General features: G+C 35.3%; 1 protein-coding gene across 2 annotated transcripts in view; it reads right to left on the reverse strand.

The window, feature by feature from the left end:
- Window positions 1–16,961, reverse strand: part of PSME4 (proteasome activator subunit 4) — a 74,179-nt gene that overhangs the window by 22,088 nt on the left and 35,130 nt on the right. For both annotated transcript variants that reach the window (XM_085317257.1, XM_085317258.1), the window contains 9 exons: window positions 7,187–7,242; window positions 5,550–5,606; window positions 5,310–5,365; window positions 5,128–5,226; window positions 4,113–4,175; window positions 3,860–3,955; window positions 2,869–3,000; window positions 1,117–1,326; window positions 294–431 (listed from right to left, as the gene is read on the reverse strand). In XM_085317257.1, the coding sequence (XP_085173383.1) occupies window positions 294–431; window positions 1,117–1,326; window positions 2,869–3,000; window positions 3,860–3,955; window positions 4,113–4,175; window positions 5,128–5,226; window positions 5,310–5,365; window positions 5,550–5,606; window positions 7,187–7,242 (907 nt within the window). The remainder of the gene's footprint in view (window positions 1–293; window positions 432–1,116; window positions 1,327–2,868; window positions 3,001–3,859; window positions 3,956–4,112; window positions 4,176–5,127; window positions 5,227–5,309; window positions 5,366–5,549; window positions 5,607–7,186; window positions 7,243–16,961) is intronic.

The following is a 16,961-nucleotide window of genomic DNA, read 5'->3' on the forward strand; positions in this document are numbered from 1 at the left end:
GAGGGAAAGAGAAAATTACCAACTAGATGATATTGAGAGAACCATCTAAACATAAAGTAGAACTTCCTCAGTGAAAAGTGGGTCAGTGGAATGTAATAAACAATAACTGGGAGGATAGAGTGTAGCTAGAAAGAAATACGAGTGCAGAGGAAAGACGTTGCTGAGTCAGTAGAGAAAATGCATCACCTGAATTTGTCTAGCTTAGGATATAGTTCAGTAATTCAGGATTATTATATTTAATTTAGAGTAAAAGCATTAGGTAATGCATGCTGGCAGTCAGTGAAGTTAACTTACCACAGAGCTTCAGTGCTCTTTTCTTTCTGTCGCTGAATTCCTAATTGAATTTCTTCTGAACAAAGCACTGGCAAGTTTGAACTTGGATGTTCTGATTTTTGTAGCATAACAGCTACCTCAACACATTTCTCTGGAATCTATTGACAGAGAAGGCAAATATTTTGGACCGAGCAGTAATTTACAAATTTATTTGTTTCTGCTTTGAGATAAGAAAGACTCGGAAGCATATGAAGAGCACAAAATTTCCTGTCCACATAAATGTAAATCAGATTTAATTTATGCAGAAGTCCCTGAAGAAGTAGGGGAGAATGCTATTCTATATTAAAATAAAATAGAAAAACAAATTATTTTAATAAAAGACTTAAAAAAATATATATTTAAGAGATTTTTATCAGTTGGCATTAATTCTTAAGTACCATGACATTTAACATGCTGATTAGACAAGAGGCACTTGTATGAACAACTTTTTACAATGCAGTAACAGCTTCAAACAGTGATAATGTTAGCTTGACTGTATTATCCTATCAACACACATCTTCACACCTGAGCAGCAAGAACCATACTAATTAGCATTGAAATATAGTTTGAACTTCCTTTCCATAATTATTTTCCTTAGAAGTTAAAAAAGTGACAAGTTCCAATAATGCTATAGGAAGCTCTATTGCTTCAGCTTCAGAAATACAACCCCACATTACTATATAACAAAATCTGGAACGGAGTCAACATTAGAAATCTAATAACTCAAGTAATGTGAGTCTCAAGCATTTATTTAATCAAACATATTCAGAATCCAAAACAGTAACTCTAAGCAATGTCACTTACTGCAAAATCCAATCCAATTGTCTCATACTGCCTATGGATTTTTTCTGCTAGGTCATCAAACAGTCTAACTATTGATGGTTTTTCCAAAGACATGGCTTTGCTAAGCCCAGAAGAAACAATTGCTGGCCATGTTTGTGCAATGCAGTCCCAGTCATGAAGATTTGCCAAACATACTCCACTGTGATTTCCAAGGAGACAATATAAGGCACCCTATAAAATGAAAGATGTTAATTTTAAAAAAGTTAAAATGTTATTCAGATATAATTTATATCTTTGTAAGCATACACACTCACACAGAATAAAATTTTATTTTCACTTTACCAGCCATCTAGATCCACCATCAAGATTTAGCTATGCAGCTTCTTTGCCAAAACATTGTAGTTTTTTTTTCATATTACACTCCCAGTGCTAAAGAACTGTCTTAATGAGGTTCAAAATAATGCCAATTCCTTTTTTCCATGGCATGTCTGACTGATTTTTGGATTGTGTTATAAAAGAGCTTGTTCAGTGATTAAGGACTACATCTAGTCTATTTGTAAAAATTACCAAGATTTGGTTGTAGTAAAAGTGTTAGGGCTGCAAGCAAATAATTAGGCTTCTGACTAGTCCCAGGCCTGAAGTTATGTTAGTTGAACAGAATGTTGATAACTACTGGACATGATATGAAAAACTGGTGGACATGGTAATTGCATGAGATACTGATATGTTGCATGAAGCATCATGAAAGATGGCTGGTCTCACAGGTGGTTAAGTGGGAGTTATGTGAGAAGTGGCTGAATTTCACAGGAGGGAAGTCTTGGAGATCTTTTGGGAAGTACAGTCTTCAAATAACAACAGCGCCTTGGTACTGCCATAGCAGTAATATCATACAGTCTAAGATTACTTAAGATAACAGAATCAGAAACCCTAAATTTGGGTACTAATGTAGCAAAACTGGAACCAACTGTGGACAAAGTAGTTAAGGGCAGGTCATTTATGTGGGAGTACACTGAGGTAGAGAAAGGGAGGTAAAAAGACATCAAAAAGGAGGCTCAAAAAAGAGGAAAAGTGATATTAAGTTATGCAAATAACGTAGCCTTTTGCTGTATGGGCATACTCATCAGGAAGCTGCAGTAGGACAATAAATCAAACCTGTTTTTCTGACAATACTATAAGACTCCAGGAGGTCCTTCTACAGTCAGGATGACTGATGGGGCAGGAAAAACAGAAGTGGAGGTTATGATGCTTTCCTGACCAGCAAGGGAACACCCAGACAGATAGATTGCCTCTTGGTTTCACTGTGTCTGTTCCAGAACCATTATGGCTCCAGCATCARCAACTACCCACCACTTCATACAAACAAAAACAAAACAACTCTTCCTCCCCTGCCACTGTTTTAGTATAACAATTTTGGATAATCAACTTTTTGTCCAGTGCAGACTATTTTCTTATAGTGTTACAGCTGATGGAACTGCTTAGAGTTTTAYTGCTTTGGACTACAGTTGCTCAATTTTTATTTCACCAGTTGAGAACAGGTGTTAACAAAAGCTTTTGTAATACATGAATACATGATGAAATGCAGAATATAGATAAACTTCTGCTGACAACTGAGCTAACCCAAATAATTTCTTACATTAGTCATGCATAAGCTATACGCTACAGAAGTATCAAGAGTCATGCTGATAATCAAGCAAACGCTGTTTTCATTACTAAAAATTGTCCTATAAAAACACTTTGAAAGTAAAATACGAAACAAAATTCATGAGGCAGTACTTTAAATTGCTGCTGTGTGACATCTTGCCGGTCTGGACGCAAGAACTCCAAAACCAAGGGAATGATATCTCTACAACAGAAATTGTATGTTCCTAGAGCTGTGAAGAATGCTTGCTGAGCTTTACTTCTGACCTGCAGGAAGAGAGACATTACTAATAAGTCTTTTGAATCAAAAAACTATAGTATATAAACCAACAATACCCATATCCTTTTCAGTTATTTATGCACAGAGTTCACACAATATATCTGCACACAGAAACACAAATTTCCAGAAGGGTTTGGACAGCATGCTTCCCCTCTCCCTCATTCACTGTTGTTTGTTTCTTAAAAAACAAAAAACAAAACTTCCCCATTTCAAATACTTCCCCATTTCTAACAGCTACTTGAGAATATCTATAAAGTTAACGAAAATCCTTTTATTTCCARAAACTGTCTGGGGTTTTCAAGAGTATTTGAAAAGCTGTTTGCTTTKAGGGTTGCAGTAAGCAGAACTCAAAAAGGCCTGTGGACAGTAAAGATGGTTTACATACAGCTGGAGTTCCCATAGGACTAAAGAGTTCACAATCCAGCTAATGGCACACCTACTGTGTGTGGGTCTGTTTTGTTTTGCTTTCACTCCCTAACTGCACCCTCACCCCCTAAACTAAGATGCCATCAAAGCTACTTCCTAAAAACAGATTCAGCATCCCATATGGTGTGATGAATGATACTGGGAATACCATACCTAAAAAACCTTCACATGGCATTTTTATTAACTCTTTTAAATTTGAGAAATTTAAACTTCTAAAACTTTTAATCTAAGCTCTTCATCCACTTACATTCCTCATTTGTCAAAGAAGGAGCTATGGTTTTTAATGCAAAAACTAGGCCAAAATCAGCTATAGTTCTAATCAAACTGAAATAAATTATTAAATGCTTCATGCTACTGGGGGGGGGGACGACACCACTACAAGTGGAGCATATTTCAGCTTAAAAAAAGGTTGTTTCTTACCTGACCATACGAACTTGTGGACAAACACAGAAGATCTCTGATCATTTCCTGGTGGGAGGTCTTATATTCACAGCCCTCCATTGTTAGTGTTCTCAGCTAAATTGCACAGAAAGCCCAAATAAGAGACAGACTGGTTTTGCAACTCACAAGTGTAATAGAAGTACTATTGTAAGACTACTGCATCTTTTGCTAAATGACAAATCAACTTATCTAGTGCAGTGGTTAAGCCAAGACTATTAACTGAAAGTATTACCTCATGTTGCAACATAACTCTGTCTATCAGCAAGGCCCTGATATGCTGCTTCTTTCCTTGAAGCTGTAAGCAGATAAAGAATTGGGTTTAAGATTTCAATATTCACATTAGCGATCTGTAATGACTAAATTCACCCAGGTACTACTCCTCTTTTAAAAACAGGAGAATTTGATGTARAAATTGTCAGACAATCTTAATTTTTTGCCCTGGTATAGTCTTTCATTTCTAACACTCATTTTGCATATTATTTTGTGCATAAGTTCCTTCAGAAGCARATGGAAAAAATGACTCAATCCACAAGAACAAAATCAAGGCATCATGTTGTGTTATTCACTACTGTGGCAATCATTAATAAATAAATAAATGGTATGATATTACCTATTATAAGATGCAGATATTTAGAAAACCAAAGTTAAGATTACTTCTACAATTTGATGCCTTATTTATCACTGGTTCAAGAGTCAAAGTAAATAACTGCTAATAGAAGTATTCTCTTTTATCATCTTTGTGATATTCCTGTGATATTTTGTTATGCCAAGTGCTTTGTTGTCATATCATTCTTTAGAGATTTTAATTGAAGACTTGATATACATGACCCTAAGAATAACTCCACTGGTAACTATCAAATCACCAGCTTTCTTCAAAATGCAGTCCACCTGCTTACTGATTATTTGGATAAAGTTGAGAAATATTTACAATAGTTAAAACAAAATGCTGATACCCTTAAAATAATTATTCTTTCTAGCAGTAAAATGACGCTTCTCTACAATTTTGGTCCAATGATATATGAAAACTAGTGGTTACTGCAATTCAAAAATGCTGAACTACTTATCCATAACATTTACAAATAAAGGTACAAATGCAGTGCAAAATAATATTCTAATCAAGGAATTAAGTTTCAGACTCTCAGAAAGTTCCATAAGGACAGTTTATAGGAGGAGGGAAAAAAAAAAAAAAAAAAGAGTGCCTTCCTGAAAATCCCTCCCCATACTTCACAGAAGAAAAAAACACTGACCCTGTTCTCCATTGATTTTTTCACCAAATTAAAGCTTTTCCATCGTGAGTCAAACTCATGCTTGTGAGATCCTTGAAACTGTAAAACATCACTAATGATCTGTAGAAAGAAAAAGACAACAAATAGTGATTATTTTGCAAAACAAGCCATCTTATTTTAACTATTACAAATTATAAATATACCTTTATTATTAGAAATAAAGACTTGGTATCATCTTCTGAATTATCAAGTATATAGCCTGTGATGGGAAGAAAAAYAGTTTATCATCAGATATGAGAACAACTTTAAAATTAAAAAAAAATATTTCTATAAAGCTCAAATTTATAATAAAGTAACTGGAATTAATCTGTCAGCTTTTATCTACAGTTACACTTAAAATCACAACAGTACTTTTCGGCTGGAGAAGGAGCAGTTATACTTACGCAACAGTTTCCTTGTAACCCTTGCAATTGTCTCTCGATAATTCTCTCTTGATAAATCTAGACAAAATTAAATAAGTTCTCTATATTATATGATGGTATAAAAAGCAACTTAAACAATAGTAGATCAGTGGAAATCCAGAATGGACTATTTGAAAAATGTGATATYGACTACAGTAAAAAAATCCTGTCATATCTAAGGACATACAAAATAAGACCCTTATGAGAGTTATACCAAGACAAAAGAGTAAGTTTTTATATGGACATGGTCGTCTTTATCTGCCTTGATAGCTGGCATCACTTCTAATCACAGAAAGAGGTAACCTCAGGAGGTTATTGAGTAATGCACTAAGCAGGGTAAAAAAGAAAGCCAACGGATTTTAACTCATAAAGCCAGTAACAGCCTAGGAATTTATTCCCTTTTAGTACATAGTGGGTAACATATAATTTTTATTCCCAGTCCAAACAATGAAGAATATAGAAGAAAACTTAGGATGAAGGATACCAAGGATGAAGCTTCCTTGGAAAGAACTTCTAAGTCAGAATAAACTGCCATAAGAAATAGCTAAATTCAAATCCATTTACTGTTGTATGGGTCATATGACTAAAAACCTCACCACTTAAAATATGGACCAGATTTTTAAAAGAACAGCTCCTGCGTACCTCAGTTCCCTACTGAAGTTTCCCAGCRTCACTTGGAAGCTAGTGAAGAACACAGACAAAGCCTAGAAATTGCACAGTATTACTCTAAAAAGAGCTGTCACAGCTTTTAGCAGGTTATGCCTTGCATTCTTTCAGTGTCTCAAGTGCAGTCCTTACGTGAAAAGTGTTGCTTCCTGCACTTTTCATCTGAGTGAAAGTACACGGGTCCAGCCACTCAAGAGCTGGGAGCTGGACATAAGGCCCCATCCTCAACYGCAGCACTGCGGCAGGCCTAAACCGTTGGCCTTCTCAGTCCATCAATGTGACGAGCAAAACTACTCCATATTTCTACTCCAACCCCATAACAAATAAGCTTATGTTTAGAACATGCAGCACAACAATTAAAAAAACCCTACATCAAGGGTCATATAAGAACTGGATAAAACAGGAACTGGCACAAACAGCAGTGCAAGTTGAGAAGTACTTAAATTCTGACTCATAAAAAGGACAAGCTATTAGACAGACATTATACACAAGCTGCTCTTCTCTCAACTTKGCAGTTTCAGTAGCCACAGAGTTAGACAGACTCAGATAACCCTTCATAATTAAAATGTGACTGTTACATGTTAGATACGGACAAAATTTAGAAAACCAAAAGATCAGTCACCAACTATTTAGTTTCAACCTCTACCCTCCCAGTATGTTTGAAGATTATCTCATGTTTTCTCCCAGTAGGTTAGGGATTAGAAGATGTCCAGGCATCATTATTTTTTGTGACCAATCCAACTCTCCAATGTTCCAGCACTTTTGCTACAGATCTGTTCTGATTACAATTTAAGATGAAATAGGTATATATACTAAAATCATCTTTAACATAAGAATAAAGAAACTTACGGTCCAAAAATGAACCTATTATTTCTACAGCAGGGGGAAAGCCAACAACAAAATCTAAACAAAAGAACTCGTAATCTTTCTGCAAAGAAATAGGATCTACTTACCATATTCAACACCAGTAAACAGTTTTGTCTCTTCCAAAGACACCAGGCTTGGGACCCTGCATGAAAATAAACTAAATATTACTATAYCTAATGAAATTTGTTCATTATGTGAATTTCTTTGGCATTTAAATCATTTTAACAAGTTAAATTTCATGCCAGTAACACCAAAAACATTTGGATTTACTAAGAGTATGCATCAGCTCTCTACTGTTTATAAACTAAATGTACCATAAGGATATCTTGAACCCGCAATCTTTACCTGTCATTGAACAAAAAGCTCACTGATTCTGTTAAACAGCCAGTGATTTTGTTGCATTGTCAAACCTGTGAAAACATTCATCAAAACAAATGTGACTTCTAATCCTACACTAGTAAGGACAGAGGAATTAAGACTGCTGACTGTAAAGGACTRAGACAGAAGTCTTTCCTTCTAAGTTAAATCGATCAAGTTTTTCTGACTTCGGCCCTTTCTTTATGAAGTTGAATGTGTTCATTATCTATAGGACCAATATTTATTGCTGTATGAAGTTTGCCATTAATAACTATGCCAAAAACCAACAATATGCTTCTCCAGGATTCAGATAAAACTTGTTAATGCAAATACTTTATTTTAAAGAAGTAAATGCTTACTTAGTCCTTGCAGATTTACTTCATCCATAAATTGTGCATTAAATAAAGTGAAACTCAGACACTTGTTAATGAATTTAGAAGATGTATCCTTTATATAAGATTGTATTATATCCTACATATTAGTTGGAAAAAAAAAAAAAAAGAAAAGAAAAAAAGCTCTCTCTTCTCCCCTGAAAACATTAAGGTAGATGAATTCCAGCCTTCAAGAACAAAAATTAGTGTGCTTTGGAAAAAGAAGCAAAAAAAATCTGTACAATTATATTAAATGAGTAATATTAGCAAGTAATTCATATTTTTAAGTGTCAAACTGCATTAATAGCACAGTCAGAGCAAACAGAAAGCTAACTGAAGGAATGTGAACCTATTACTACTACAAATGCTAAATAACCCAACAGAAAGCACCTATAGATTCTGCATCCAAGTATGTTTTATCAGACACTAAAATAAGCCTTCATATTTCAGGCAATTACAAAGCTTTCTTTGACAGAAATCAGAAATAGGGATCATACTTYTCCTCCTAAAAATGAATACATTAAAACAAGAGTGCTACAATTATTGTGCTGATTAGATGAACAATGTCATAGCTGCACCAGTCAAACCAGCCTACTCCTAATTGATTTAGGCATCAAGAAGCAACRTTATTGTTTCATTCTCCTTGTTGTATTTCTAGCAACACAGAGCAGATAAGCTATTAAGCAGGCATATAAGTTATTCCAATAGTTTTACACCTATTTTTCCTACTTTTTTAAAAAACACTTAGCATGGTGCTAATACAATTTTCAATATCCAACATCAACCCAGTATGTTGCTTCTGCTAAAATATACATAAAAAGCTTTTATGGTGTCTCACACTTGTTCTTTTAGAATCGCCTACATGACTGATTTAGAAAAGAGTTTGTTATTTATTTCTCTAAGATCAGATCTTTCTTATTTGGAAGACACAGAAAGGGAGTRTTTCTGAACTTAATCTCTAAAAAACAAGAATAATCTTCACACCTCCAAATACTTTTCCTTATAAGAAAAGTAAAAGACAAACCCAACAACTTCAGGCATTTAGAAACATATTAAGCAACCAGTTYCTTTTGTACAATATGCTGGATACATTGGCAGCTAAATGAGCTCATAGCAGCAAAAACTTTCTACGGTATTTTAAAATATTTTTTACTCTTAAACAGGTTTCCCTTACAAAAATGCACAAATTAAGTTCCCATAAGATTTCCCTATCTATGAGGCAGCAAAGAAAACTAAAGTGGTATTTCCTAGTTTTTTTCAGGCAGTCTACAGAAAGATTACAGATCTTTTCTTCTCTCCTCTTCCCAGTAGAATAYGTTCAGTTCCCTTCACCAGCTAGCCAAGTTCTGAAACAAATCTCTGAATTTTAAAACAAAAGAAAAAACACTGAGATCTCTCTACTTTGCACTTCAGGTTCCTGGGCAGACCAACTTGTAGCATCCAATAAAGCAAGAACTAGACTGTGATATTCCTTACATTGCTCCACAGGCAGAAGCATTAATTTCAATAGAACTACAAATAAGACAAAAATATTACATTCAAAATGTAAAAAAGGTTTCCAGTTGGCCCACAAACTATGCTGAGCCAGGGAAAGAAAAAAGAGGGGAAAAWAAATAAATAAATAAAWAAAGACTATGAAGGTTTTCTTCTGGACATACAAAGGAAGAGGCATGAAGTATTTAATAACTTTACAATCAACACTGAGAGCAAGATTCTACAGACAATATTTCATGCAACACGCAAGTAACACTGCACTTCATTCTGATTCAACAGCATTGAGCATATCACAACTGCCAAAAGAACTTAAGTGTAACAAACTTCCAAAATCATAGCTAAACCAGAAATCCCAATAAACAGAACTCTGAAGAATTCATTCCCTTGTTTGACACACCGCAGAGCCTAAAGCATTACTTTTCTGAGGCAAAAATTATGTACTACATAATTTTCATGTACTACAAAAAGTACTACATTTTTGCACTTCCAAACACTTTATAGAGCACTTTATTCAAGCTTTTGTGGACATATTCCTCATATTATAAGTAACAGTTTAGCAATCACATACAGATTTTTCAGAAACAAACACCATTTAGCATCACTCCACTGAGTAAATTGCACAGGAAAATTTTCTAATTGCAAAAAACGGTAGTATGCCATGTAAAGGACTAGGTCAAGGGCCATTTCAACCTATGTTAACATTAGAGATTTAAAAGAAAAAGACAACAGTTGGAAGGTGAACAAGGAGAAAACAGGGTTACTCACCGTGAAGGAGTACCTGTTTCCTTTTCTGTGTGCAGCTCCCCCAGCAGAGCTGGGAAGTTCCCTGGAGATGCCAAGAGAGGTTAGCTAGCCCTGCCCCTCGACGCACGGTGTCACATCCTCACACATTGCAAAGAAGCCGTCTTACCCTTGACCTTTAGACTGAGTATCTTCAGTGAAAGCACAGTAAAAAAAGCTCCTACTAACATCTGCAGTAAGAGCAGAGCAATATGCATCTTAACTAACCAAGCAGTATGTAAGGTGGGGAGGGCATAAAGAAAAAAAAAAGGGGGGTCTGGGAAATTCTGTGAGTAACCCTGTTTTTGCCTCTCTGAAAACAGCTGTTTAGGGCTAGCACAGCTGTAGGTAAGCTGTGAGGGTGAATATTAACAAAAGACTTGACCTTAGAGAGCTTTATATCGTCTGAATTTGAAAAAAAAAAAAAATCTTTATTTGCACATCATTAGAGCAGTCATAATAAAAATGCACTAAAGTTATTCATAATCCTTAACAACATTACAGTGGTCCCTGAAGGAAAAGAGTAGACTGTCTATGTAGAAACATTATGTATACCTAAACATACTTTGTGTCGCAAGATCACCCTTAGGTTGTTTTTCTGCAGAAAAAAAAAAAAAAAAAAAAAAAAAAAAAAAAGGGCTGTGTTCATTTTTCCCAAACATGTCAAGCTAACTCACATCAGCTATCTCTGGAGCTCTGAATACCCTAATTCACCCACAAAATATTGCTGCTATCATAAGGGACTTCTCCCTCACATCCTTCATCAGCCTGCTCCCCAACTTCTTTCTTCCCTCCCCCATGTAACGATGCATTTATTCGTATTAAAACAAGTAATTCAGAGAATACTCCTGAAACCAAACCAACTGTGTATCTACTAAAGATGAAGAACACATTACATGGAATAAAGAGTATAAACACAGGTGATTGATTCATGAAATTCAGTTCTCTATTCATTTGTTATGCCTAGCATTTAACACTCACTCATCCTCCTAAAAAGATACAAGGAGGCATAYTTCTTGTTCCTGAGAGCTAAGAAAAGGTCATCATTAAGCATTAGTCATTAAAGTTCTGTTTCCTACTGAAATTCAGCTACCTTTTTGCATTCTGACAACTTTTCATTATGCAATTTATTTGCAAATAGATTGTGCACAAATCTCTTTTCTACTGAATTGCCTGTATTTTGCTAAACCTCTGCTCATATATGAAACATTCATGGTAACATTGTAGCTTTTAAAATAGTGAGAAGTACTTATTTTAATTAAGCTATGAGGGGATTTTCAGAAAGACTGAAAAAGGAAACCCCCCGACTCCCTCCCCCTCAAAAAATGGGTTTTGTTTGGTCTCTGAAAAGTTTGGAGCATTGCAAAGTTGAAACCATTTATGTTCAAGCTCGCTGAAGATGAAAAACACTCTAAGCACTTCACAACAGCTACAACAGCTAAGCAGTTAGGTATCTCTTTCTGCCCAGAGAGGCTGTGGAGTCTCCTTCCCTGCAGATATTCAAGGCCCGCCTGGATTCGACCCTGTCTAACACGCTCTAGGTGACCCTGCTGAGCAGGGRGGTTGGACTASATGATCTCCAGAGGTCCCTTCCAACCTTACTGATTCTATGATTCTGTAGTAACTGTGTGTACGTGCATGTACACACACGCGGTTTATTTTTGGGTACACTGAACATACCAAGAGGTGTTCATCAATCTAATGATCTGCTATCTGTACTACGCATATCACCTTTAAGTTTGCAGACTACCCACACTCAAAAGACAAAAAAGTAGTAAGAGAAACCAATCAAGCATCATGAAAATATTAACCTAGACTGGTAAGAGATTCAAGAAGACTCGCGCCTGCGTATATTCTTACTTGCAGACACAGGGAACTTCTGAAACTTTTACTCTAACCAACATTTATCAAGCCATGAAAATAAAAACACAATTTGATTCTATCTAGCAAATAGAAGATACTATACCAATGCTGAAGAATCTTATTCAATTTCAACTTAAAAAAAATGAATCAAAGACATCAGAAAAGTCTTCTATCTTAACTATTCAAGAAGCAAACCTATTTTCAAAATTAACGTGGCCTGCCAAGAGGCAAATAAAGGCTATTCACAACAAGGAGAAATATTAATGAACAAAAATATTTTGAAATTATGTGCTCTTAGTTGTTTGACATTGGCGGGGGGGGGGAATACACCTGCAAAAGTCCACAGAAATAGACCTTCCCACATAAAACTTTTCAAGATGAAAAGCTTTTAGAAGTGACTAGTAAAAACAGACTTTTCAACATTCATTTCATAAAAAAAGACATTGTGAACTGCAATACACCATCTATAATAAACCAACAAGAATCACAGGTTAACAGTATTACTGTAAGATGTGTTACATCCTTATTTCATATGCTAGAGGGGAAGTTTTCTACTTGCAACAGTTCTGTTTCCTATTGTAGAAGGAACTTGCAAAAGAATTATAGTCACAACAGAACACCAAGCAGCTAGTGATCTTATATAGTTACAACTTTAGTGGAAAGCAGACTGATGTATTCAATCCTGCAAATTTTTAACAGAATGTTTCAGGATTTACAGGTTCAATCATTCTTCTTCTCCCAATACCAGCATTAAAAACTTTTGTTACTATGTTCGCCTTTTAGAAGCCTACCACATTTACGCTATACTGTGATTTAAATTCACCTATCAATACAATCTTGCATGTAAAGCATGGAAACGTTCTGCAACACAAATTATTAAAATTAGTAATAAAATTAGCTTTTAGGTAGCTTTTAACATTTTTGATATATGGTCGGTATGTAATTTTTATAATTAGTTTTTCATTTTACTTAAGCTGAAAAACACCCCTCCCCCCAAAAAAAACCACTTATTTTCTCACTCAGTAAAGTTATGCCTTGCTTTCTACCACTTGCTGTTATTCTTGATTTAATTAAATCAACAGTAAAATTAGAYTGGTTTAAATTTATGATACTGCTTGTAATCATTAGTAATACAAAGGCTGAAATAACTGAAATATAGGAGTTAATGAGTAGAAATAAATTTGCCTACTACCAAGAAGTAGCACTTCAACAAATGTACCTATAAAACCTAAAGTTACCGATGTATTTTAGGAAAGGATTTATTGACCAAATCTCAGTATTTTCTAAGAAGAAACTGAAATACATGTATATATAACACAGACATACATATATATGTACACAAATACATATATACATATACATATATATACATATGTACATATATTTGCAAACAGACCAGTATAAAAGTAAAATCACAGTTCTAAAAATCCAACTGAATTTTTGGATGTGCACTGAACCTCTTTGAGAGCCTGATACCTTCTGGTAATTCATAACGTTTTGTGATCTTTTAGTAAGTTTTACATCAGAACTGCATTTTCAAGAGTAGTCTGGTTTTTTTCTTTAATCAATTCACTATTAAGTAGTCTGGACACTCTCTCCACTCTAGGTCACTGCAGTTCACTCATCAGCTGCAGAGATCTCATCTGTCACTTCACGGACTGCTGTGCAAAGAACACTTCATCTCTTCTCCATTTTCTCACACCTATCTCTCAGGAGCTGCTATTAGAAATCTGCAGGACAGCACAGGTAAGACCCACTCACTCCACTGAGGCCTGCTACTGTCTAACCAGAAATAAAAAAGAAAAAGAAAAAGAAAAAGAAAAAGAAAAAGAAAAAGAAAAAGAAAAAAAAAAAAAAACAGGAGCTGATAGCAGATACAGTAGTGTATCACTGCTGCTGCACCTTTCTCCTAATGGAGAAAGGTTCCTTTTTCCTTCATTTCCACCACTGCCTGAGTTGTGAACACACTCAAAGAAGAGATCTGCAAATATCTGAGTAGCTTTCACTCAAACAGAGAAACTCCACACAGTCTGGGGAAAAAGCATCTTGGCACTAAGAACAGCCTGCAGCCACATACACCCCACACTACTAACTGAATCATCATGTCTGGTTTACCATCCTGTTGCATAAAACAAGTTAAAGCTCATTTTGTCCCCACATTTCTTTTGCTGAGGTTCAAAGTATACAGTTCCAAGATCTTCCACTTATGTGACTTTCCTTCTGTTCAGTGAGCAGACTAGAGGATTACATGATAACAAATAATCGTAATCCATCTCAGCAGGAATCTTCACATACCTTTAACCACCAAGATGTAGGAAACTAGCAGTTTCACACATTCAGCTCCACTTCAAAGCCAATACAAACAAGAATGCCGTGTTCCGTGGTTGCAATCAACTGTGTTTCATTAGAGTTAAGTGGGGTAGAAGGAATTTTGATATGAAATTTCCCAAAACAGTTTATTTTAAAAAAAGCGCATTTGTAGAATTTCTTATCTTGAATATATCAAGCCATTCACCAATACTTGCATTCAAAACATTCCTGTACTGCCACATTAAGCTAGTGAACATCCATCACCATTAGTGTGCTCTACTGTGAGTACATAGCACTTAAAATAAGGGCATTCTGGATAACAGACTTCTTCACTGTCAGTAAAAGCTCTTCACTTTCAAATTTCAGATGTACATTCCCATTATTTGTAACTAATACCTTTGCCAAAATATATGAGGAATTCATGATTCAATCACAATTAAAACCAACCTTTTTCTTGTTCTGATAGCAAGTTCAGCAAAAGGCATCTCCTATGCTCAAACCAGATGCAATACTACAGACATACGGGATAGAAAACACTGTATTCACAGGAAACAGTTTATATTGTCTCTTAACCAAGAGACCTCCCTCTCCTCAAATATTCCAGTTATTTCTTAGGGGGAGAGGGGAGTATAGCTCGAGCACGGGAGAGAAGGAAGAAGTGGAGAGGACATCTCCCTACTTGGTACAATCCATTCTGTGTCATATATAGTAACCAACCTACTAAAACAGAATATACATTTCAAAACATAGTCACTAAAATTAGTACTATCCATCCTGGACAGATCAGCTCAGCCTCATCTCTCCAGATACTTTATAATTTTTCTTGTTGAGTAAGTTGAATGTAATCTACCTCTTCCTCAAATAAACTGATAAGGAGCTAATATTTATTTGACATGAAGTCTGTGAAACACAACACAACGCAATCTCGTGAAGTATTGAGTAGTCCATCTTCCTAGGCCAAAGAACAATCAACTGCATACAAATCTACTCTATTTATCCCCAATTTTCTCCTTCACTAGAACTCCATTTTCTGTTTGTGATAATGCACACAAAGAATGAGAACTAAAGCTTACTTAGACAAAATTCATACAATTTTGGAGGGAAGGTTCCAGAGTTCTRTATAAAGTCACTGGAAAAAAAATGCCTTCACAATGTTTTAAAAGCCTTAATGTAAAAAATAAAAAGCTTAGACATAAGACCTGCTTACAGTACAGTAGAAGAGGTTTTGTCACAATGCATAAAGTTCAGCCAAAGAACAAATTATTTCTGAGTATCTGTAGACATTTACAATAAACTAGTTAAGCTTCAAAATTCAGATTACATGAGAAAAGAAGAGTCAGATTTAACTTATTTAGCCACAAATTGATTTCAGCATGTTCTCATGTAAATCGTACACATTCAATAAGGCAGCATAGATACCTAACAGAATGAAGCAATCTTCCATAAATATACAAGTCATTTAGAAGTAGACTATAGGCTGAGGTACACATTTGTAAATTAAGAATGTAAAGATCCTGCCCAGTAACATGAATGGGAGATGATCCCGAACAATTCATTCCCAAAACAAAAGCAAAAACGGTCTACATACGCACTTTCTAATGACAGTTGCAACTCACTTAAGTTCTCTCCAAAGATGGTGAGACTACCATTTCTACCAAATGAAACTTCAGTTCTTAATGATCAGATAATTAGATAAGGTGTATGAAACTGCTTACTCATACAGAGGCATTTCTTCCTTGATTCATAGATTACTTTATCAACTAAAATTTTTTTTTGTGGCATATTTTTTGGTCGTATTCAAGTCCACAATAACCAAAAACAGTTAATTGGTTGTCTTTTTCCATGATCCAACAAAAATCCCTCACTCCTTGAACTTGAGAGGTTTAAGAATTGTACAAGCTTAGTTTAAATAGTGCTTGCCACCCAAAAGATGTCAGGATAGGACTGAGATTTAATCAAAAAGCGGTAACACTGGTCCCACATTTTCCCCATGCTGACCAGCAAAACAAAACTAGCACAGCAGTTCAATGCTTTCCTGAAGGATATTGAAGTCTTTACTAAAGATATTCTGAGTCAGCATGGCATTCAGGCTGTAACTAAAAGATCTACTTCCCTACGTTTCTTGTACAGTCAGTGGTAAGAGATGGCCTCTACAAAGCTCTCCAGCTTACCAAATACTCTAAAATACACTCAAAGAGAAGCCTCTCCTCCTATAAAGCAAAGAGTTCACACAGGCTAAGCCTGTAAAATAAAGCATTTGAAAYAGTATCAACATTCTTTGGCTTTTCTAGTAGTGCCAACTTAGCAAAAAGTTTCAACAGCTATAGAGTCCCCAAATAGAGACTTGGGCTACAAGCTTATTTGGAACCCTCCATATTTCAAAACATGATATGAGTTTAATCCCAGTGTTCCTATTGTTACATATTTGCCTCTACAGTTACTATTTCAACTCTCTTCCTCGAAACAGTCAAGACCTAAGAAGCAATCTCATGTACTAAACAACAATCTTCCTAAAACCCAAACTACTCGAACGTAAGAAAAATGCCTGTTACTTTCAAAACAATAGTACGCTCRAGCATTTTTTCTGAAGTCCTACTGCTACCAAAGGCCAGTTTCTTCTGTGACATTATTCACAGAGATATGAGATTTCCAAACAGATTTACCTTCTATTTTAATATAAAAACAC

The sequence above is a fragment of the Rhea americana genome, unplaced genomic scaffold (genome assembly GCF_003343005.1).
Source record: "Rhea americana isolate MKP2758 unplaced genomic scaffold, rheAme1 scaffold_490, whole genome shotgun sequence".
NCBI classification, from domain to species: Eukaryota; Metazoa; Chordata; class Aves; order Rheiformes; family Rheidae; genus Rhea; species Rhea americana.